Source organism: Bos javanicus, chromosome 29 (assembly GCF_032452875.1).
Source record: "Bos javanicus breed banteng chromosome 29, ARS-OSU_banteng_1.0, whole genome shotgun sequence".
Lineage (NCBI taxonomy): Eukaryota > Metazoa > Chordata > Mammalia > Artiodactyla > Bovidae > Bos > Bos javanicus.
Window position 1 is genome coordinate 48,383,647 of NC_083896.1, and position 23,439 is coordinate 48,407,085.

At 55.1% G+C, this 23,439-nt stretch overlaps 1 protein-coding gene across 4 annotated transcripts in view; it reads right to left on the reverse strand.

The window, feature by feature from the left end:
* The window catches only part of SHANK2 (SH3 and multiple ankyrin repeat domains 2), a 560,952-nt gene that overhangs the window by 430,080 nt on the left and 107,433 nt on the right, over positions 1–23,439 (reverse strand). For all 4 annotated transcript variants that reach the window (XM_061407335.1, XM_061407333.1, XM_061407336.1 and 1 more), the window contains exons 4-7: positions 22,630–22,833; positions 16,763–16,834; positions 14,716–14,824; positions 373–524 (exon numbers count right to left, since the gene is read on the reverse strand). In XM_061407335.1, coding sequence (XP_061263319.1) covers positions 373–524; positions 14,716–14,824; positions 16,763–16,834; positions 22,630–22,833 — 537 coding nt within the window. The remainder of the gene's footprint in view (positions 1–372; positions 525–14,715; positions 14,825–16,762; positions 16,835–22,629; positions 22,834–23,439) is intronic.

Here is a 23,439-nt window from a genome sequence, read left to right on the forward strand (position 1 = left end):
CTGACAGAGAGAGGGCTGGGGGCCTGAGCCCCGCTGTCCTGCGCTCCACGGCATGGCACAGAGCCTGGGCTGGTAGAGCGTGCCTGAATAACTGTGTGGGGAGTGAGATGGGGCTGAGGCCCACCCCCTGCGCCCCCCCCAGCATCGGCTCCCCCTTTCTATGGAGGGAGGTGGGTTTGAGCTGAAAATATAAGCCCTTCGGCTGAAACAAGGGAAAGATCACTTCTTGTGATCAGCTTGCACTTCCAAGCTCCAGTGGGAACACAACTTTGGAGTTACCCTGGGGTGGCTACTGTGGGACAGGAAGGGGTTCAGGGCAGACACAGGGGGTCAGGCGAGGGGCAGCCCCGTGTGAGATGGGCCCTGAGTTACCTTCAGGGCCAGCAGGTTCCTGGTGCGGGCGGCTTTGTGCAAGGCTGTCATCCCATCCTTGGCACGGAAGTCTAGGTGGGCTCCGCCGTTCCGGAGGGCCTTGATAATCTCCTCGGGGTCGTCCAGCTGAGCGGCCAAGGTCAGGGGAGTCTCTAGGGGCCCGAACACACATGCATTAGAACCAGCCAGGTCAGATCATCCCCATGGCCAAGTTCAAACATCCCAAAGAGCTCGACAAACTGATTCCCCCAGAGTAACATGGCCCCCACCCACCTGCCGACCCCAACCATCTACACAGTTCCAGCCTGGCTCTGGCAACCCTAGAGATGATGGCGGGGACTCTCGGGGTCACGTGCAAACCAAAACGGGAGGAGAGGCAACATTCAACATCGTGGCTTCGTGGGCCCTGAGCCTGAGAAGCGGCCTCTGCCGCCTCTGCCCTCGGCACAGAGAATCCCACAGCCCCAGCCGACGCCTCCCTACAGGAGGAACCATAGGTCAGGTAGGGCTGCAGGTGAAGATGCAAAGGAAGGGACTTCCCTGCAGTCCAGTGGCTAAGACTCCACACTTCCACTGCTGGAGTCACGGGTGCAATCATTGGTCGGGGAACTAAGATCCCACATGAGGCAGGGTGCCGCCAGAAAGTAAAAAATAAATCAGTAAAAACAAAATTAAAAGACTGGAAAGGCAGACGCCCGCCCTTCTCATGTCAGTTTCACAACTTCTACAGGTACCTTGGGAGATGCCAGGGGTTGAGCTGAAGGGAAACAAACGTGGGTTAAGACACAAGCTCGTGCCCCCCAGGGGTCTCCACTGAGCCAGCACAGAGACCCCGACCGTCATCGTGATGGGAGGGGACCAACGCAAACAAGGACCAATCTACAAAGCCCGGGGACAGAAGGCTGAAGTCCGCCTGCGTGGGGACAAGGGTCAGGAAGGGGCCCCACACTGGGCAGGTGGGCCAGTCTGCAGGGGCTGTGGCTGAGGACGAGTCTCTGTCATCAGACGGCTCTGCTCAGCGTCCCTCGAGTTCCTGCCATCACCCCTGTCGAGCGGACTGCATGACTCTGATGTGGCTAATTAGAGAGGCTCTTAACTTACAGTAAAGGGCAAAGAGTAATATGACAACACGCAGGTTCCCCTGAAACACCGATAGCTAATAATGAGTCGTTCTAGCCTCGAGCAAGTTTGGAGAGTAAGAGAAGTGGGTTATCACCCAGAAGCAGAATTCCCTTCGGACCGCCTGTCACCGTCACAGCACCCTGAGAAAATGCAACTTCATCACAAATTCAGATTGATGACTACCTTCTATTTGTAATTCCGACACTGATCTATCCACAAATGGGCTTTGTTTGGGGGGCTTTTAAAATGCACTGCTGGAATCCCTCTGTGCCTTGATTTTTCGTGGTGAGACCCATGGGTTTAACCTCCTCCTTGTAACTTGTCTGCAGCAGGTAGACACACCCCAGAGTGCGTGAACACACAACTTATGTGTTGTCTTCCGAGGGAAATGGTATGACGCTCACAAATGCCACAGATGCATCCTTGCTGTAAATCTACCAGAGGCACCCTCACAAGCAGAGATATTTAAACGAAGGAGTTTTCTAGGACAACTAAAGGACCGTGGAGACAGTGGGAACATGCCCTACACAAAAAACATCAGCAAGGCAAGAAAGTCAGGACTTGGAAAGGGTGTTGGGGATGCACACTGGCTGGGATCAGGGGCAGCGGTGTGGATACAGGGCCGACAGGCAGAGAGAGACTCAGAGAGAGACCCCCAGCCACCCGAGACGGGAGAGGAAGGCCCAGGCCCTCACGGCCTCACCCCAGCCATGCCCGAGGGTCTGCCTTCCTGGCAGAGAAAGGACGCTGCAGGAGGGTGTGGGTGACCCGGGAAGGGCGTAAGGATGGGGTCGTCAGGAGCCGCTGGCAGCCACGCTCCAAAGTCAAGCCTCTTACAGCAGCTCCTCGTGTGTGATGTGAGTGCACATCTGTGCTGACGGAGCCCAGGGCAAGGTCAACCTTCCAATCGGCTCGGATTTTCCTTTCTTGCTGACGGTCTGCGCTTGGCCGACGCCAAAGCCAGGCGGTCCAAAGGAGAAAGTTTTTGTTTTTGCGACACTGTTTTCACAGCTGACAACCTCAATGTCGCTTTACACGGAGAACACTGTCTAAGAGGGAGGTGCTGGTAAATGGTGACGTTCCACATTACAGAGCCCTCTGGCCCGGCCGCCCCCGGGGGCCAGCGCTGGGCACGCAGGCAGGTGGAGGGGAGCAGACACCCCGTCAGGGGCTGCGTGCCTCCTGCACGAGACGGGACCTCAGCCCTTGGATGCCTTTCAGGGACACTGAGTGACACGTGGCCGTGTCCTAAGAATTTCAGAGGCCCTTCCTCACCAACTGACACCGTAGACTCGGCATGCTCAGACCCAGCCAGGACCCGCCCTGGCGAGGTCAGGAGAGCCCCCAGCTTAGACTCCCGTTCCGGAAGGGGGCGTCCAGTGAGACCCCACGAGGGTGGATGGGAGCAGCAAGTAGGTGCTCGTCAACCAGCCCACTCGTGTAGCCCTTACAGGACTGCGCTACTAATGGAGTAACGTGCATGCGGCCCTTACATGACTGCACTATAACCGGGTATTGTGATCCCGCCTCCAGCACACTTGGGAAGGGCAATCAACTGGCATCCTAGTTTAAAATATTTCTGCTTTGGCGTTTTGAAATTTTCTAAGTTTTAAAAAATGCACCGGAACCTCCATGAATACAACCTCCCAGGGGACCAGTCTCTCTCATCTTTGGAGGTGACTTTGAAGACAGCATCCCCTCTAAACCCACAAACTGCCTGACGGGATTCTGGCTCCAGGAATGACCGGGACGCGCTTTGAAAGGCAGGTTCTCGGCCGTAAGCATGGGAGGCGCCCACAAGCCCAGGAGGAGGACACCAACTACAGGCCTTCTGGTCCGTCTGGAAGTGGGGTGAGGCCCGGCGGGTGGAAGGCAGGCGGCAGGACGCTGTGCAGGCACAGGACAGCTGCCAACCCCTGCAGCTGGAAGTGTGCACCACCCCCGGTTCAGGGGGTACAGCCAGGACCTCAGAAGGATGGGAGCCTGGAGAGAACCTCCCACAGGGGCAGCGCTGCCCAGCTCTGCTCCCCAAAAGCCTGGGCAGCCTCCAGCGTGTGTCCCAAACCTTCCGGGCCTCAGTTTCCACACCTGTGTTACTGCTGTTTGGTCACCAAGTCATGTCTGAATCTTGGCCATCCCAAGGACTGTAGCCCACCAGGGTCCTTTGTCAATGGGATTTCCCAGGCCAGAATGCTGGAATGGGTTGCCATTTCCTCCTCCAGGGGATCTTCCTAACCCAGGGATCCTCGAAACTGCATCTCCTGGTTGGCAGGCAGATTCTTCACCAGTGAGCCACCTGGGAAGCCCTCCTACACCGATATGACGGGAATCAAAGTAGGACCAGTACCTCGTGGGGCTCTGGGAGGATCAGAGGCCACATCTGATGTTAGGGCAGTGCTTGGCCCACAGTCAGAGTTTCTCCAGGGGATTTGGCTAGAAATGGGTTTTATTTTATTATTGTTTGACAAACATAGACAGCATATTAAAAGCAGAGACATCACTTTGCCAACAAAGGTCCATCTCGTCAAAGCTATGGTTTTTCCAGTAGTCAGGTATGGATGTGAGAGCTGGACCATAATGAAGGCTGAGCACCAAAGAACTGATGCTTTCAAACTGTGGTGTTGGAGAAGACTCTTGTGAGTCCCCTGGACTGCAAGGAGATCAAATCAGTCAATGCTAAAGGAAATCAACCCTGAATATTCATTGGAGGGACTGATGTTAAAGCTGAAGCTCCAATACTTTGGCCACCTGATGGGAAGAGCCAGCTCAGTGGAAAAGACCCTGATGCTGGGAAAGATTGAAGGCAGGAGGAGAAGGGGGCAACAGAGGATGCGATGGTTGGATGGCATCACCGACTCAATGGACATGACTTTGAGTAAACTCCAGGAGATGGTGAAGGACAGGGAAGCCTGGCATGCTGCAAGCCTGGCATGCTGAAGGACAGGGAAGCCTGGCAAAGAGATGGACACGACTGAGCAACTGAACAACAGTGTTTTTTTTTTTTTTCCAGTATTTTTTAAAACCTATGCAATGCCTTTATTGTTATATAATCATAAAAGTAATTTCTAAAATGACCCATGAAGCCAATGCTTATTCCACGTCCCCCCGCCCCCTGGACAGGCACAAAGCCCAGGAGACTTTGTTTCTTTTCTCAGCAAGAGACAGTCATGGTGTCCCAGGACACAGACCAAGTGAAACAAACATTCCCAGACCTAGTTAGTGATCCGCCCTGGGGGGGACAGCAGATTCCCCAGCGGGGAGGACCAGGTGTGTCTCCTCGAACTCCCACAGGACAGATGGCTACACAGACAGGCAGGGAGGTGGATGGACGGGTAGGTGGGTACGTCTGAGAGTGGGAGGCAGGGACGGGTAAAGCAAAGCGCCGGCCGATGTATACAGACAGAGACGCCACGCACGTGCACAGCTAAGAATGAGCTGAACAGAACAACAGAGGACTAGTATTTGGTCTCAGGGTAGACTGAGGGAACATAAACCATGCACTCAATCTACCTTTGTAAATAATTAACCCATCACTGAATATAAAACCCCATTACTGAGTTACTCCTAATTGGGAAATCACGCCCACCTCATTCCATGGCCTATTTGCCTCATGCAGAGCAACAAAGGCCAGCAAAGCCCGACCTTGGGGTGGAACCACTGAGTTCCAGCCTGGGCTCAGCGATGACTTTGATAGAAACCTTGACCCCTACAGGCCGTGGGTTCCCCACGTGTTTTGCAAAGCTCCGCCCACGCGAAGGGTCACAGGAAGCCATGGCTTTGAACATGCTCCACCTGAGTGAGCAAAGGATCCACAATGACAGGACAGGTAAGAACCACGGTGCCAGTTTAACCTGGAAATTGAGTCCCCGAAACACTCGCAAGAGAGACAGTATTCCAGTGGACTCAGGGCTTCTGCCTTCGCTCACGCTCATACCACCTCACTTTCCTAAAACAATGCATTTGGTTAAAGCTCGCATCTCTAAAACACAACACATCCCTTCTAAGACACGCTGAAATTTTGCCACCCAAATGCACAACTGCGGACAATAACCCAGGACACCTTCCCATCTGAGACTGTGGCTGCCAAACCCGGGGAGAAGTAGCCTAGAATGTTCTAGAAGGCCCCACAATGCAGGTGTCTCCTTGGAAGGGGAGACCTGAGAAACTCATACAATCAAAAAAGCAGAGAGTTGGGGGCAATACTCCTGGCCTTGCCCTTCTGCCTGTATCTCTCCTCCACATCAGCAAAATTCTACACGGCCCCAAAGTCACAACATCACAGGGGAACGTGTCCACATTTCTGTGATGAATCCAGGGACCTCAGCGACTCCTCAAAACTCCCCAGGACCAGAGAGAGGAAACGTGGCAGAGAGCCCTTGCTCATCACCTAGAGCAACGGTTCTCAGACTTTGCAGGCATGCGCATCACTCAGAAGGCTCGTTAATGCAAAGGGTACTGGCTCCGCTCCCAGAAATGGTGCGAGGGGACTGAAGGGCTGAGAAACCGCAGCTCCAGGAGTGACGCTGGTGGGCCAAGGGCACGCTCTGCTAGAGGACACAGCTTCCCAGACTCAGATCCACAGCGACATCATGGGTTCCCACCTCAGACACTAGTGCATGACCCAAGGATTAGGGTGGTACAACCTCCCCAGGTGGCTTTTAACCTGCAGCTGAATCTGAGACCCTCTGCTCTGAACTCCCGGTAACTGCCAAACACTGGAAGCAACCAAAACGTCCTTCAGGAGGTGGACAGGATAAACAAAACTGGAAAATCTGTACAGCGAATTATTATTTAGTGACTAAAAAGAAAAGTGTATCAAGTCCTAAAAAGATACAGCTCAACCTTATATGCGTGCGTTGCTAAGCAAAAGGAGCCAGTCTGAAAAAGCTACGTGCTGCATGATTCCAATTACAAGACATTCTGGAAAACTCAAAACTATGAGGCTGTTAAACCAATCAGTGGTTGCCAGGGGTTCTAAAGAGAGGCAGGACTGAACTGACAAAAAGCACAGGGGATTTTTTTTTTTTTTAAGTTGCAAAACCATTCTGTATGTTTCTGTAATGGTGAATACGAGACTCAAACATCTGTCAAAAGCATAAACTCTACAAAGAGGGATGCTCAAGGTATGCAAATTTTTAAAATAAAGCTTAAAAGTTCATTTAGGAGATGTGGGATCCCAGGATGGAATGCAGACTGTGACAAAAGAGTCTAATTGTATTAAAAATGTAAAAAACAACGTCACGGGAGGAGGAGGGGGAATAAACTGCTGACCTCAGGTGACTGCGGAAGTAAGCAAAGGCAGAAGAAGCCATGCAAGCACAGCTCTCTAGTGGATGAAGCTGTCTCCCACTGTGGGTGCAGGTCAACAACCCGGGAACCACTACATCTCTACTCTGGAAAAGGGCTGAGAACAGAGCCGGGTTTCTCACCGTCTGCAGGGGCTGTTACAGAAAAGCAAGGGGTGCGGACTGGAATGACCCTCATGGTGACCGATGAGGACTGGGGACATCAGTATGGATCAGGGTTGGTTTACTCTAGATTCAGATGGGTACACATGGAAACTGGCCTGCGTCTATTCACACACAAGTGCTCACACACGTATCTCCTTGCTCCTTCCTCTGAGAAAGCGCACAAGCAACAACTCCCCAGAGGCGATGAGCACACCCAGCGCCCAGATCTTGGTCTCTAAGACCACCCCCCGAGGACTGCTGAAGGAACAGCAGGTTGCATGACTAGAGCAGGAAACACTCAGGATGAGCTTGGAACACCTTCCGGTGCCCAGAAGCAAGAAAGTGGTGTGAGAAAAAGAGGAAGAAGGAGAAGGAAGAGGAGGGGGCGGGGGCAGGAGGGAGGAGGAGAAAGAGAAGAAGAATCCACGTGGACATAGGAGCCAAATGCAAGAGCCCCCAGCGGTCAAGGCTGGAGCCATCTGAACAACAAAATATATAAGGTAGCATTGTGCGCGCGTGCGTGTCTGACTCTTTGCAACCCCATGGACTGCCAGGCTCCTCATTCCATAGGGTTGTCCAGGCACGAACACTGGAGTGGGTTACCATGCCCTCCTCCAGGGGCCCTTCCCGACCCAGGGACAGAACCCACATCGCTTATGTCTCCTGCACTGGCAGGCCAGTTCTTTAGCACACACACCACCAGGGAAGCCCAAGTGGTATCATATTATAACTCAAATTTAAATTAAATATCCATGCGTCCACACTGGTAAAAATAAATGAATGGGAGAGAGGAGACAAATTTCATCTGCTGAAGAATTCCAAGTAGTTTATGGAGTTCACTCTGCCCAGGAGGAGGCGGAGCAGAACTCCTCATCTGTGAGTGTGGGCGGGGCTCAGTAATTCTCCAGAAGACAGTGGATAAAGGAGGAAAAAGAGGAACCACAGCAGAGAAGCCTGAGTGCACAGCTCAGCCAGGGGAGCAAGGTCCACATCCCAGTGATGAGCGTGCCTCGATACAATGTGATGAAAAGGGGTCCACCTCTGCGACCCTTCCTCCCAAACCTATGTGCCCCCGTGTAATCACGACAGAGGGACATGCACAAAACATCTGACCGGTTCTCCTCCAGGTGGCCAAGGTCATCGAAAACAAGGAAAGCCCTGCAAAGCATCATAAGCAAGGGGGCCTACAGAGACAGGAGGACCGGCTGTCACGAGGGATCCGGAAACGGAAAGAGGATATTCAGTAACTACCAAGGAAAGATGAGCGACGTACGGGTCTCACTTTGTGAGACCACCCGTGGGCCTTTCTGAAACCCGCGGGTTACAAACAAGAAAAAGCCGGCAAGGATCGCATGCGCCACTGCAGCTCTCGCCTAAACGCAGGTCTCTCAGAACCAGAAACCGCACCTGAGAAGCCACAGGCACTGATGTCTTCAGGGTCACGATTCGGTGGCCCTCAGGCGGCCTCCGTCGGCACCGGTACCTGGCGCATCTCGGACCCTCTGCGGACCGCCGTTTACGAGGCCCCAGGACCGCGTCCTCCAGGTGCTGTTACTTCCGGGGAATTTCACTGGACTCATTCAGGGGCGAGGATGAGACAGCAGCATACAGACCGAAGGGCCACCGTCGTTACATCAGGATGCACTGCCCGAGGCACCTTCTAATTGGGGCGTGCGGGAGCTGGGCAGGGGTGCGTGGCAGCGCCAGGCACGTCTTGGCCCAGATGATGAGTTACCACCGCATGGAAGTGAATGTCATCACTGGAGCTCAGAAATGAGGCCGGGACTCACCGCGGGGGCTCTGCAAAACCAGCCCAATCAATGCATATTCAATTTGTACTTCTCATCAAGATTCTTCCAGGGCTGAGAGACGTTTCTAGCTTTATTACGGCCCTGTCTTTGCTGTGCCTGGGCTAACTTTCAAGTTTGGGAAGACAGCACAAAATAAAAGCCCTAAGTTTTGCTCCAGTTGTTAGTTTCACTTCCTTTTCAGGGCTCGAAACACCATCCGTCTCGTCCCAGAGGTTCCCACCAAAGCAGGAGATGAGCCAAGACCCCACTGGACGAGTCTGTTTCTTTAGGCTACTCTCACTGTTACCTAATCAAATTTCCATCCGAACGGGGACTAGACGGTCGGAATAACCCAGGCTGCTTTGTTTTAATTGACAGGCTGCTCCTCCGGGATTTAATTATCTCTGGTGCGTCCCTTAGTCCAGAAGTGCCGTTCTGCCCCGCGCGGGGCCCACGCTCAGCCCGGGGGCGCCCCCAGGACACGCACCCCGCGTGCAGGGATGCAGCACGCGTGTTGTGAGCCTCTCTGCGCTTCCTGCGCTTGGGAAGGAAGCCGCTTCCAGCTCTCTGCTCTGGGAGTGAAGTCTGGTTCTCAGTCTGACTCTGCCTCTTGGCGGCTGGCTTTTGAGGAAGTCATAGATCTCAGCTAGGAGCCGCCAGGACACAGGCTCACCCTGCGATCATCAGAGCTGCAGAGGACGACTGCCCAGCATCTGGAATAAAGCGGGGGGGGGGGGGGGCGGCTCTGCCTCCCCCGGCCTGCAGTGGATGACTTGCTCCGGGAGCTCAAAGACTCTACTTAGGGCCCACGCTCTGGAGCCCGTCCTCCACAACGAGAGAAGCCGCTGTAACGGGAAGCCCACACACCCCAGCGGGAGAGCAGCCCCCACTCACGGCAACCGGGGAAAGTCCACGCGCAGCAACGAACACCCAGCACAGCCAAAATTAAATAAAGAAGTAATTTTTAAAAAATGGCCCTAAGACCACTGACTTAAAAAAAAAAAACAAAACCCAGAGTGTTTGATCACTGTCAGATTTCTCCACACGGAGCCTGCATGGATGTTCACAGCAACTTTCATCACCAACACTTGGAAGCCACCAAGGTGCTCTTCCGTAGGTGGACGGATACAAGCTGTGGAGTACCAGCCAGTGGAATGTTCTCTGGACCTAAAAAGGCACAGACGAGGGAGGGGAGGGCTGGGAGCCTGGGACTGGCAGAGGCAGAGCGTCACACAGGACGGGAGAGCAGGGCCCCGCTGCACAGCACAGGGAGCTGTTGCTGTGTTCCGTGTCTTGGGATAAGCCATAATGGAAAAGAATAAAAAAAGAAATGTCTATATGTGCAAAACTGAGTCACTTTGCCGGAGAGCAGAGTTTGGCACAACACTGTAAATCGACTATAATAAAAAAATGAGCTATCAAACCACGAAAAGACACGGGTGAGATGTGAATGCCTATGACTAAGTGAAACAAGCCAATCTGAAAAGGCCACACACTCTGTGACTCCAACTACATGACATTCTGGAAAAGCCAAACTATGGATTCAGTAAGAAGAACTGTGGTTGCCAGGGGTTAGCGGGAAGGAGGGACAGGCAGAGCACAGAGGGTTTTTCGGGCAGTAAAGCTACACTCTGCTTGATGGTGAGTATGTGTCCTTACACGCTTGCCTACACCCACGGAATGTACAACAGCGAGGGAAGCCTGATGTGAAAGTGGATGTGAGTCAACACCAGTGCATCAGCATTGGCTCAGCAGGGTGTTGCTGGCCACGCTGATGTCAGGCGCTAGCCGTGCAGGGGCCTGGGAGGTGGGCGGTTATACGGAACCCCTGTTCCTTCCATTCAGTATTCTGTAAACCTAAAACTACTCTAAAAAATAAAGTCTAAGGTGACTTGGATAGTAAAGAATCTGCCTGCAATGTAGGAGACCCAGGTTCGATCCCTGGGTTGAGAAGATGTCTTGGAGAAAGGAATGGCAACCCACTCCAGTATTCTTGCCTGGCAAATCCCACAGACAGAGGAGCCTGGCGGGCTACAGTCCATGGGGGACTGAGAGTGGGACACGACTGAGCAACTGACACTCTCACTTTCAGGGGGACGGGAAGTTCTGCTGTACAGAGACTAGTAGCTACCAGAAGTAAAACTGATGTAGAAAGGTACCCTTTGGCAGCCTCCACGTGTTCAATAATTCTGCTTTAAACGTTGAAAGTGAAAATAAATAAAAAGTTATAATTTATCTACCCAGACTCCCCCCAGAAACCACCCACCCCAAATCCTCTGATTACTGTTAATTACTGGGTGAGACCCTGGAACGTCCTGGAACAGGACCGTCTGCCCTGGAGATGGGGTCCTGCCCCTGCTCCCCACCTGCAGGCGGGGGATTCTCAGCCTTTGCTGGAGCCCCTGCTCTTAAGTCTGTGCTCTGCCAGGCGCTAGTTCACATGGATTTGAGGGGAAAACGGGTTTCTCAGAGTCGGCTCTTCCGGCTCAGTGAGTCCAGAGGCCGTCATTACGGGGCTGGTTCAGGAAACCCCAGCGTTTATTTGACCCAGTGCCAACTTCTCCATGGTCGCTGCTGGCGGATCGAGCCTTTTTCAATTTCAGGGGAGAGTAGGGAATATCCTCCTCTGTTTTCCTCCTTCCTGGGTCCCCGAGGCTCCAATCCATCTGCTCTCTCGATGACTCCATCCATCATCACAAGGACAACATTTTTTTTTGGTTTGGTTGCTTTTTTTAACCTTTATTTATCTCTGGCTGGGTCTCCGTTGCTGGGCGTGGGCTTTCTCCAGCTCTGGAGTGTGGGCTTCTCAAGGCAGTGGCCTCTCTCTTCACAGAGCACAGGCTCTAGGGCATAAAAGCTTCAGTAGCTGTGGCACACGGGCTTAGCTGCTCCGCAGCATGTGGGGTCTTCCCAGACCAGGGATCGAACCTGTGTCCCCTGCATCAGCAGGCAGATTCTTAACTGTTGGACCACCACCAGAGAAATCCAAGGGCAGCATTTTAAACTCCAGCGGGAGGCCAAGAGCATGCCCACTGACCCCGGTCTGGAAGCAATCTGGGGTCTACGCTGACATGTTGTTAGAAGCTCCGTTAGGGTCAGCTCTGGAATAACAGTCACTTCAAACTCTTGGAATCCTGAGACGCTGGAGGGCTTGGTTCACGGTGGGAAGGAGCCAGTGGGAGGGGCGGTGCTCGGCCCAGAGAACCATCAGGAAACAGCCGTGGATGCAGCCAGGTCAAGAGGGGCCAAAGGCCACCCAAGGAGAGAAGCCAGGTCAGGGACCACAGACCCCAGGCCTGGCTCAGGTCTGCGACTGTCCCCGGAGGCTCAGGTTCACGCTCAAGAACCCACGGACCCGTCTGTGGTCCAAGCCTCAGTGCCGGGAACCACGTCACCGTGATGAGCCGAACCCCACCACCCTGCCACGAGCTGGGCGCCAGCCTAGATGGCCAGGCCCAGAGGAGCAGCCTGCTCACCACGGGGCCAGAACCAGCATGTGCTCGCTGCTTGCCCCCCAACCTCAGCCTGGTGCTCAGACCCAGGGAGTCAGAGCCCCTGGTGCCCACCCCTGCTGCCCCTGCGGACGGAATGCCCAGCCCTGGCTCCCCCTGCTCCCCATCTAGACTCTTCGTAGAGACCACTTCCCCACCTGCCGCCTGGGACACACCCGTCTCCCAGTCCCGGGGCCTCACCTCACCAACCCTGCCCTTGGAAGGTCAGCCCCCTGCAGGCATGGCACGGCTTCCTCCTCCGGGGTCCCCACCCACAGAAGCCCCCCTCATCTTCACGCCCACATCATCCATCAGGACGGCCGGGAGCCCAGCTTGTTCGTGTTGCCCCCCGCCCCAGCACACAGACCCCCGGATTCCCCGTCTCACCACGTCCGCTGGGCTGGTAACCTGCTCACCTTCAGCCAGGCCTCTGCACTCACCCCTGTCTAGGCCTGCGATCTCCTGACCCCTCCAAGTACCCACTCACGCTGTCCTGTCCCCTGGCATCTCGGGCACTGACGGTGTGGCACTGATGAGCCAGCAGCCCTGCACTCACACTGCACAGCTAGATTTAGGGGACAGGAGTTGACAGTGGTCACAGCACGGCCACCTGTGCGTGGACGGGGACCGCCACGGCCGGAGGAGCACAGGGGTGGGTCCTGCCCAGCATCAGGGGTCAGAGGAGCCCCCACAGTGATGAGAAAGCTCCCTTTCTCAGCTGACAAACACACCTGCCGTGGGTTCAGGAACTGTGAGGGCCACGTGTGTATGCGATGTTGACATGGGGTGGGCGGGCTGCCCCATCCCAGGAGGAGAGGGGAGGGAGGCCCTGCTCGCTGAGTCCAAGATGAACGCTCTCTGCTCAGCATCACCCATCTGCCGGGGGGAGGGCGGGAGCCCTAAGTTGCCATGGAGAGCCTCACCTGAGCCGCTCTCGGCTTTCACAACAGCCTCACTTCCGCTGGTTGAGTTCACGTGTCCCATGGGCACAGGGCTCTCCCTGGGGTGACAGTGCCTCCCCCAGGGGACACTGCGTAACGTCTGGAGACATCTTTGGTGGCCACAGCTGGTCAGGGCTTTCCTGGCATTCGTGGGTGAAAGCCAAGGAAGCCATAAACATCCCACGATGCACAGGGCAGCCCCCAGCATAAAGAATTGCCTGGCCCCATGGTGGAATATTATTCAGCCACGAAAAAGGAGGAAGTCCCACTGTTTGCAAGGATGTAGATGGACCGTGAGGGTGTGACACTGTGGTGAAAGAGGTCAGGTGGAGAGAGACAGACACTGAGCGACCTCACTGACACGTGGAGCCCAAAACAACGGAGCTCACAGAAACACAGAGCAGGCTGGCGGCGGGGGCGGGCAGGACGCGGAGGCGGGCAGGACAGGCGGAGGGCAGCAGAGGGCCCAGACCTCCAGCTGTAAGGTAAGTGCATGCCACGGATGCTGTGGGCAGCGTGGGGACAAGAGTTAACCATGCTGCGTTGTCAGCAGGCCCCTGAGAGTCCAGTGGTCAGGACTCTGCATTCCCCATGCAGAGGACACAGACTGAAGCCCTGGCTGGGGGACTAAGATCCCACGTGCCACACGGCATTGTATGGCTCAGAAAAAAAACATACTCTGTGTATATTTAAAAGTGGCTAAGAAAGCAGATGGGCTCCCCCTGGTGGCTCAGTGGTAAAGAATCTGCCTGCCAACAAAGCAGAAGCAGGCTCGATCCCTGGGTTGGGAAGATCCCCTGGAGAAGGAAATGGCAACCCACTCCAGTATTCTGCCTGAAGAATTCCATGGACAGAGGAGCCTGGAGGGCTACAGTCCGTGAGGTCGCAAAAGAGCTGGACGTGACTTAGCAACTGAACGCCAATGAGAGACTAGCTCCTAAAAGTTCTCATCGTAAGAAAAAACAAGCGAACTGTGGGTGGGGCTGGATATTAACTAGACGCTACGGTGATCATTCCCCATTGCATCCACAAACCAAACTGTTATACCACACACTGAAAATTGCTTAGCCATAAAGCCAGAAACCAAAAGAGAAAAGAGAAGATTAAATAAAAGTGCCCATTTGGGACTGGTAAAAAATAGAAAGGCTCGCCCAGCCCCAAGGTCAGCAGGCCGGAGGACGGCGGCCTGCACGGGTCTATCCCACACGTGATCCGAGGCCCCGCGCACAGAGGCTTGGTTTCCAGCGGGGGGAGCTAGACACCTGTGAGTGCACGCCTGTCTTCCAGGGCAGGAGACAGCAGCTCTGTGTTATCCGTTCATTCACTCATTCAACTCAGGTCCGCACTGAGCACCTTCCACCTGCCAGGTGCTGGCCAAGTGCTGGCAACTCCGGGTACAACACAGGCACTCGGACGGGGAGAAAGCATGTTTAAGACCCAATGCAGGCTGACGCTGCCTGTGAAGGCTGATGCTGAACGACAGCATCGCCTCTTCTCCCTGAGCCCATGCTTCAGGGGGCCTTCCCCAAGTCTCTCCAGCCAGCTGTACCTCCGGTCTCCAGGTCGTGGAAATTCGGATCCAGGCCTCGGTCCAGCATTTTGACGATCTTCTCCACTGACCGATGCTGGATGTGATCCATGCATTTTTTCAAATTGGTCTGGAGAGAAAAGTAAAAGTGGCTTTAGGGAGAAACGTCTCTACAGACCACAGGAAGGCTCCTTGTGGGCGCAGAGTGGCCTCCTCTACAAGAAGGGGAGCTACCCCTCAATAGGGCCCCACTGCAGACCCCAGGCCCACCGGGTAGCGTCATTCTGTGTCTGGAACCCCAGGGCCAAACTCAGAGCCCAGTACATGGACAATGCCATCAGCCCACCCTGGATGAATGTTCTAGAAAGCCCCCCACCAATTCCCGTCCTTGCCTAAAGTCACAGGACGTTTCTTCACTTTCAGAAGGCTGAGCATCCTGGACCACTTTGAAAACAACACTTCCCAGGGCGCACCCCAGGTCTTCGACTTCATTCCTGGTGAGCGAGGCCCAGGGATGGGCATATGTGCGTCTTAATCTCTAAAGCGGCAGGCTCAGCGCGGGAGCAAAAGGGCACAGCTCACTCAGCTTAGTCTAGGCAAGTCAAGGTGAAGGAGACAGTCACACCTCAAAAGACCAGAACGACCTGGGGCTCAGCCCTGACGGGGCCGCCCAGCCACACCCGCAGGGAAATAACGATCACCCGTCTGTCTTGCAGACAGCCTGGATGTTTGACTGTAATCACGGAATCCGAGATAGCTCTGTCGGATGACCCTAAGGCTCTGGCTGGCCAGTCCTCCACCTCCACTCCACACCCTTCCTCCCCAAACACCCCGAAGCCCCTGGACCCTTCAGCCCAGGGACACAGGCTGGATCTCCACCTGGATGCTTTCTGTACAATGTGGGAATAAAAATTCGCAAGTATCCAAAGGCAGAGGGCACACTTGGTCACAGTGAACACCTTCTCTGCTATTCACTAATCGACATTATTTTAAAAGCACAAACACACTTTCATCACTTTCATCTACACACTGGAGGGTCATTAAAAACCAGAAGTGCCCACACTTGGAGTCTAAACACGCCTGTGCGGGCGGATCCCAGGGCTGGGCTGAGAAAATCCAAGAGCAGCCTGACTGTCCTGTGCCTGAAAACCGCCAGCTGAAGCACAGAGCGGACGTGCCGAGAGGGTGGAGAGCCAGGCGGAAGGGCCACCAGCCACGTCTGGACAACTCGAGCACAAAAATAGCGCAACAGGCAGGCGACAACCCACTGAACATGATGAAAATCCTCACGACCTTCCTGATACGAATGGGGACGAAGCACAAACAAGGGGGACCCTGTGGGGCGGGGAGGCCCCCTGTGTGCTTGTGGCTCCGGGTGAGCTCACCTGGGCAGGTCAGGGCTGGCTCGGAGAAGCCGTCAGGCAGCGACCGGACGCTGGCCTTCCCTGAGCACTGCAGGAGATGCTCCGGGCTCTCTGGGGAGGGGTGGGGCAGGGCGGGGAGGGCATCCCTGGGCATCACACCGCGTCCACTGTGCTGGGCGAGGTGCCCGCCACACGCTCCAGCTCCAGCGCACCCTGGACAGGCACAGCGTCCCTGGCAGGGCACAGCCGTGTCTGCACAGCAGCCCACGGAGCTTTGCTAACCCTCTCCCTCTCCCCTGCCGCCCTCACACAGAGATCTGGCCTCCGAGCAGCTTATGTAAACAGCACTTTAACTACAAGGGCAGCAGCAGATACCTACTGCAGTGCTGTCCCGTCTCGGCAGCAACAGCTCAGAGGGAATGGCCACCCCTCCTTCCAGAAACACTGGGGGAGGTGAGTAGAAAGCAGGGTCCCAGTCTCCTCTCTCTCAGTGACGTTACTTCCCTTTTGCACAGGTACCTACCGAGCCTCCCTCACACAGGAGGAGACGTCGGTGGTGTTTAACGGGGCTCTGGCAGCTGCAGGGGCCTCTTCAGCCCCAGCATCTGCCGGGAGGAAGAACCACTGTCCGAGAACCGCCCTGATCTCTGAAGACGACGCCACAGGAACGACAGCACGAGCTGACACGAACACTCCTCGCTTACCTTCGTGTGCAGCTTGGCCAGCTGCTTCTCGTCCAGGTTGGTCTGTCTATACACCCGCTTCTTGTAGCGAAACTGACACAGACAAAGAAACAGGGGGGAAAAAAAGGAAAGAAAACCAGGTAAGTATTTCACACAGCTGGCCACAGAGAGCAATAGCCGGCCTCTTCCATGGCTATCTCACCCACGGCAGGGGCTCCCGAGCAAACCCTGCGGCGTTAAATAAACCGTTTGTATTCAAAGCACAGAGACTGCGAAAACGCACGAGTGCCTTCTGCAGAGACGCTGCTGGGAGCCACGAAGACAAACTCGGGCAACCGGAGGGACGAGCGCCCGGGAGCTTGGCGTTCCCTGCTCACCTCTGCCTCCTCTGCCAGTGAACCAGTCTCCCTGCTGCCAGCGAGGCACCAAATCGGGACCTACTTCTCACATCAGCCACGTCCCCAGCATCGGCCACCTTTATTAAACACACATTAGAAGGCTGAAGAATTGATGCCTTCAAATTGTGGCGCTGGAGAAGACTCTTGCGAGTCCCTTGGACAGCAAGGAGATCCAACCAGTCCATCCTAAAGGAATCAATCCTGCATATTCACTGGAAGGACTGAAGCTGAAGCTCCAATCCTTTGGCCACCTAATGGAAGAGCCAGCTCATTGGAAAAGACCAGAGGATGAGACGGTTGGATGGCATCACCAACTCAACAGACATGAGTTTAAGCAAGCTCTGGGAGATGGTGAAGGACAGGGAAGCCTGGCGTGCTGCAGTCCATGGGGTCACAGAGAGTCGGACACAACCGAGCCACTGAACAGCAACAGAAGCCCCAGCCTGGTGAAGCTGCCTGCGTGCAGCCTCTGCCTGGGGCCTGAGCTCAGCCTCGCTCCCTCACACGTCAGTGCCTCCGCTAACCTGGAGGAGACGGGAACAGAGGGCACATGCTGGGCAGGTGCAATGATGTGCCCAGGAGGGTACAGTGGGGCTGCACGCAGTTCTGAATCCCCAGCAACCCCGCCTGACGCCCCTCTCCTCCCAGGTGCCCCGGTCGCCCTAGGGTGGGTTTGGGAAGATGCTGGCAGCCTGGGCATCACTAGGTTTCTAGGTCGAAACATGGCTCCAATTCCAGCCCCACCACTGTCCCAGGGTAACCAAAAGTGGGGTCCAGCTGCTCGCCATTCAAAGCCAGGTTGGTGGAAAGGGGAGTTTGTCTGATTTTGGATGCTGGCAACCGGGGGTGGGGGCCAGGTGCCTCTTTAAAGGCGGACTCCTCTCCCGAACAGTCGGTGGGCAAGAGCTTTCACCAACGGAGGGAGGGGGCTGCAGGCACAGTCAGCTCTGACAGGCATCTTGAAATTGGTCATCAGTGGTCGGACCAGCACCATATGGTTGTTTTCGGTACAGCTAGTCTTTAGTTCCAGTTCCCCTTTCTTTGAGGCCAGTTCCCGGAATTGTGGCAGCTTATGTCACGGCTGGGCGTCCAGTGATCAGTTCTGGATCACTGATCCCAGCACTAGTGACCAGAACCCACCTGCCAGAGCAGGTGATGTAGGAGACGTGGGTTCGATCCCTGGGTCGGGAAGGAGGGTGCAGCAACCCACTCCAGTACTCTTGCCTGGAGAATTCCATGGACAGAGGAGCCTGGCGGGCTATAGACGAGGGTCACAAAGTCAGACACAACTGAAGTCTTAGCACACACATGTGCAAGGACGCATGTCACGACTACAGTCTGGCCGTCGTGTAGTTAACTTCTTCCACCCGGTAGGCGTTTCTGTCCCTAAAAGACAGCTCCTGGGACCTGGCTCAGAATAGTATCTATGGTCCTTGCTGCTGCTGCTGCTAAGTAGCTTCAGTCGTGTCCTACTCTGTGCGACCCCATAGACGGCAGCCCACCAGGCTCCCCCGTCCCTGGGATTCTCCAGGCAAGAACACTGGAGTGGGTTGCCACTTCCTTCTCCAGTGCATGAAAGTGAAAAGTGAAAGTGAAGTCGCCCAGTCCTGTCCGACTCTTAGCAACCCCACGGACTGCAGCCCACCAGGCTCCTCCGTCCATGGGATTTTCTAGGCAAGAGGACTGGAGTGGGGTGCCATCGCCCTCTCCATTATGGTCTTTGAGGAAGAACTAAAGGTCCTTGACTTCACTTAGAGACCAACCTTTATTATCTGGTCTGCTTTGAGTGTTTCCCTTTGTGTCTGCATGTTTTCACTTCTCTGATTAAATTTATTCTTTGGGTAAAGTTTTTCCACAGACAAAAGGCGGGCAGAGGATGGGGGGCCTGGGCCACGCAGTCCTGTCCTGTTGCACTAGCAGCTGGGTCACGGGGCTGAGCACCCGCCTCACCGGAGCCTCTGCTTCCTTGTCAGTCACACGGAGGTCACACACAAAGCTCCCAGGGCTGCTGGGGAAGGAACGCAAGCTTCCTGGCCCAGGACCAGCGCTGGGCAAACGGTCTTACCCTTCCCGCCCCCACTTCCTTTGATTCCCTCCGTCACTCAGAGGAGTTTAAATAACCACGGACATGCCATGAGGGCTCAAAGCGGGCTCAAAACCTAACTCTGAAGGTCTGATTCCATTCACGTTTCCAGAGTGACCCCCTGGTGGCCTCCCCCCGACTCCAAACAGAAGAGCAATCCCGTAGCTAACCACATTCCTCGGTGCCACAGACTGAAACCTGCTCTTTTTTTTTTTTTTCTAGGTGCCAAAATAAACCAGTGCAATCAGAAAATCCTGTGAAACGCAGGCAGCTCCCAGTTCCTGGATCAGTGTGCTGCCGAGAACAGTCAGCGTCCATACTCGAGCTGACCTCGTGGGAGGAGACGCAGGCCGTTTTAGGATTCTGCCCCTCTGGTTCTACGGTCAACTGGGACACGACATTCTGAGGACAGCCGTGAAGGCTCCCTATTGCTTATCCTCATCCAAGATGAGACGGCCTGTCTTCTCCACCCACCTTCATCCATGGCCCTGGGGACGCAGCTGCGTGCGAGAGAGCCTCTGCTCAGTCACTCAGTCGTGTCTGACTCTTCGCGACCCCACAGACTGTAGCCCGCCAGGCTCCTCTGTCCATGGGATTTTCCCTGGGAAGAATACTGGACAGGGTGGCCATTTCCTCCTCCAGACAATCTTCCCGACCTAGAGATCAAACTCATGTCTCCTGCATTAGGAGGCAGATTCTTTACCACTGGGCCACCTGAGAAGTCCGTGGGAGTGACAGGAGAGAATGTAACAGCTTGCTAACTTGATGGATCTGTGGACTTCAAGTCAGTGGGCGCTTCTTCCAGTTATTAAAAAAACACGCTCAGGTCGATAATACCTCTCGGCAGGAGGGTGAGCACTGACAGGAGAATGTCCGTTCCCAGAGTCATAATCGTTTGCAACGTGTGGTTACAGAGGGACCCAGGCTCAGAAACAAAAGTCCTTTTCTCGCCCTTCTCGCCATGCGTCATAGGTAGCCAATCATGCCTAACTGCAATGATCCAAGGCTCAGATCCACGCTGCCATTGAGGTGTCCGCCCCGCACAGCGGATCGCCCGGCAGGACGGTGATCCAAGATGAATGAAGGCACGTGTGAGTGATGCTTCCATGGCAACGGGAGCGGATGGCAGCCACACCTGCAGCACCGCCGCTCGGGCTCGCCCGTCACCGGGCCGTGTGCTCAGAGCACTGCCCTGTGGAACAGCCCACTCGAGCCTCACGGCCGCGGAGAGGGCGGCACGAACGTTCCCCTGCCTTCACAGCTGGAACCTGTGGCTCAGAGAGGGTCCCTCGGCGGCCAGGACAGGACCCAGCCTGTCTGAGGTCACAGCCCCGGCTCCCCATGGTCCCCGGGTGGGACGTCAGAAGGACACGTGTGCCAGCCGTTCTGAAAGCCAGGACACAGCCCTGCCCAGTTCCACCAGGCTCTCCTAGGCCTCCTTTTGTTCAGGGCCGGGGGGTGGGATGGGCCAGCCTTCTCCGGGATGCTTTCCGATCGAGAGCAGGCTCTGGACTTCCTGTGCCCGCCTGTTTTACTGTCTTTACGGACTGTCAGCCCCTAAAGGAGCTGCGTGTTTGCTGCTCCTGGCCTGTCCCCTCCCACAGAGGGCAAGCTCCATCAGACCAGAACCCTGACTGTCCTGCGTCGAGAGAGGGCTGGGACTGAGCAGGCAGGCCCCCAACAAGGGGCTGGTCAAGGAGCCCCACTTCACAGATGAGCAAACCGAGGCAGGGACAGGGGCCCACGTGACTCCTGAGAGGCCTGTCAGCTTTTCCTCCGCGGGAAACCTCCTCCCTGGCCCAGGGCACACTGGGGATCGCAGAACCTCAGCTTTGACGTCCCCATCAGGCCTGGGAACGTGCAAGTTGGCTGCGGCCTCTGTCCCTGGCGTCTCTGACTTCAGAGTAACCCCCTATGGGGGCCCAGGTGCCACCCACGATGCCACTCCCGGGCTCTCACAGTTGATCAGGCTGAAATAAATACCATCACTCGATAATGAGGTGACGTGTGGGGCACCTGTAGAAGCGTCCACGTTTCCTCCCACTTGTGTCTCTGTGTTAATACGTCACGTTGGGGGAGGGTCCACTGGAGGCTGACGTGTCCACACCTCTGAACAGAGAGCAGGTGACTAACAAGGACCTACCGCGTAGCAGGGGGAGGCTACTCGGCGCTCTGCGGTGGCCTATGTGGGAAAGGACTGTAGCAGAGTGGGCACATGTAAACGGATAACCGATTCGCTTTGCTGTACACTGGAGATTAACACAGCACTGTAAATCAACAATACTTCAATAAAACTCAATTTAAAAAAACTCTAATAGAATCTGTATCCCGCTGTTGTGTGAAAATCGGACAAGTCTTAATTATGTTGAATTGGTTGTGGTGCTTTTCAGGTTTACTGTATCCTTCTACTTTGCTGTCTATTCATTCTGTTAATTTTTGAGAGCTTGATACTAAAACTCCAACTAAAAAATCTTAATTTATCTACTCAAAAAATAATTGTAATACATTGTGGAACTGTATGTAACTTTGTTCTGTACTTTCCAAGTCTCCTGTAAATGTGTTACCATTCTTTCATAATTAAAAAAAAATTTTTAATTAAATAATTTTTAAAAATGTTTCAAATTAAATAATTTTTAAAAATACACGATGTGGGGATTCCGTATGTAAACCTGGGCTCCCCAAGGGTAGGGTCTGGGGACACGCCTTCTGTGGATGTGAGGCTGCCAGTGGATACCCCCTGAATGTCACGAGGCAGCCCACCCACCCAGGAGCACCTGACCGGCCACAGTGGCTCAAACAGCCCACTGGTCGTTCCCGAGACTCATGCTTCTGACAACAGCTGGATGGCCACCGGCCACCCCATGCCAGGGAGAGACTCAGTGGGACAGGGGCAAACCCCACTCTGCACCCCCAAACTCAAAGGTCCCGGGGACATGAGCTTGAGTCAGACCCAGGGTTCGCTCACAGCAAGACATCCCTGCAGCAGGACGTCCCTCCAGCAAGTTCGTCCGATCCACAGCGAGAAAACAAGTGGCTACGCATCGCACGTGTGCCTGCCAAGTCGCTTCAGTCGTGTCCGACTCTCTGCAACCGTATGGACTGTAGCCCGCCAGGCTTCTCTGTCCATGTGATTCTCCAGGCAAGAATCCTGGAGTGGGTTGCCATGCCCTCGTCCAGGGGATCTTCCCCACCCAGGGATCAAACCCACGTCTCTTACGTCTCCTGCGTTGGCAGGCGGATTCTTTACCACGGGTGCCACCTGGTCCACAGACCAGGACAGAACCACCTGCGAGCTCACCAATGCAAACTATTGATTTAAGAGTGATTTCCGCATAGGAGATAAACCCAGAGTCTGGGAAGGCGCCCCCTGCTCCCCATCGCGCCGGCTCTGGGCGGGCGAGCAGTACCTCCAGGGACGGGATGCCCTTGCCCACAGGCTGCGGGTACTCGCGCAGCAGCCGCTCCTCATCCAGGAACTTGCCGTCGCGCCCGTTGCTGGCCGGCTGGAACAGCCCGTAGTTCAGGACGTCCTTCAGGCTCTGGTTCAGCGAGCACAGAATCCGCTGCTTTGCAACCCACACTGTCGCATCCGGGTTGAATCGAATGCACTTCTGCAGGGGAGGACAAGACCCCTGGTTAGCAGGAAGCCCCCTGGAGCAGGTGGCCAGAGATGCCCAAGGGGCCTCCATTCCATCCTGAGGCCTCCTCTGAGCTCTGGACTCTCTGGCTTTATGGTGAAAACCATGACCCTCTGGTCTCCTTGGCAAATATAAAAGGGGAAAAGCGCAGATGGAATCACTGATTCCGGGGCCCCGGCTCTCACTGTTGGCTCCAATCTCCGGGACCAGCTGCGTTTTCTGGTCATCACTTACCATCACAGACTGCCTTGGGCAGTTCTCCCACCTGTACAGAGCTTATCAAACTTGCCTGCTTATTAAAACACACAAGGATGACCCTGCCTCCTCCCGGAAAAGTGTCTGATGCAGCGGGTCTGGGTCCAACCACAAAGCTGCGTGTCTCGCAAGTTTCAAGGTGATGTTACTGCAGCCGGCCCAGAAAACACTGGGGACCACGGCTCGAGAACCGCAGCGCAGCTGCATTTCTACACCGAAGGCTCTCCGTGGACACCTCACAGACAGCCTCCTTTCCTCACCTCACTGATGGGCGAGCCTGGGGCACGGGCATCTGTGCCCCACCCACCCAACTCTGAACGTCAG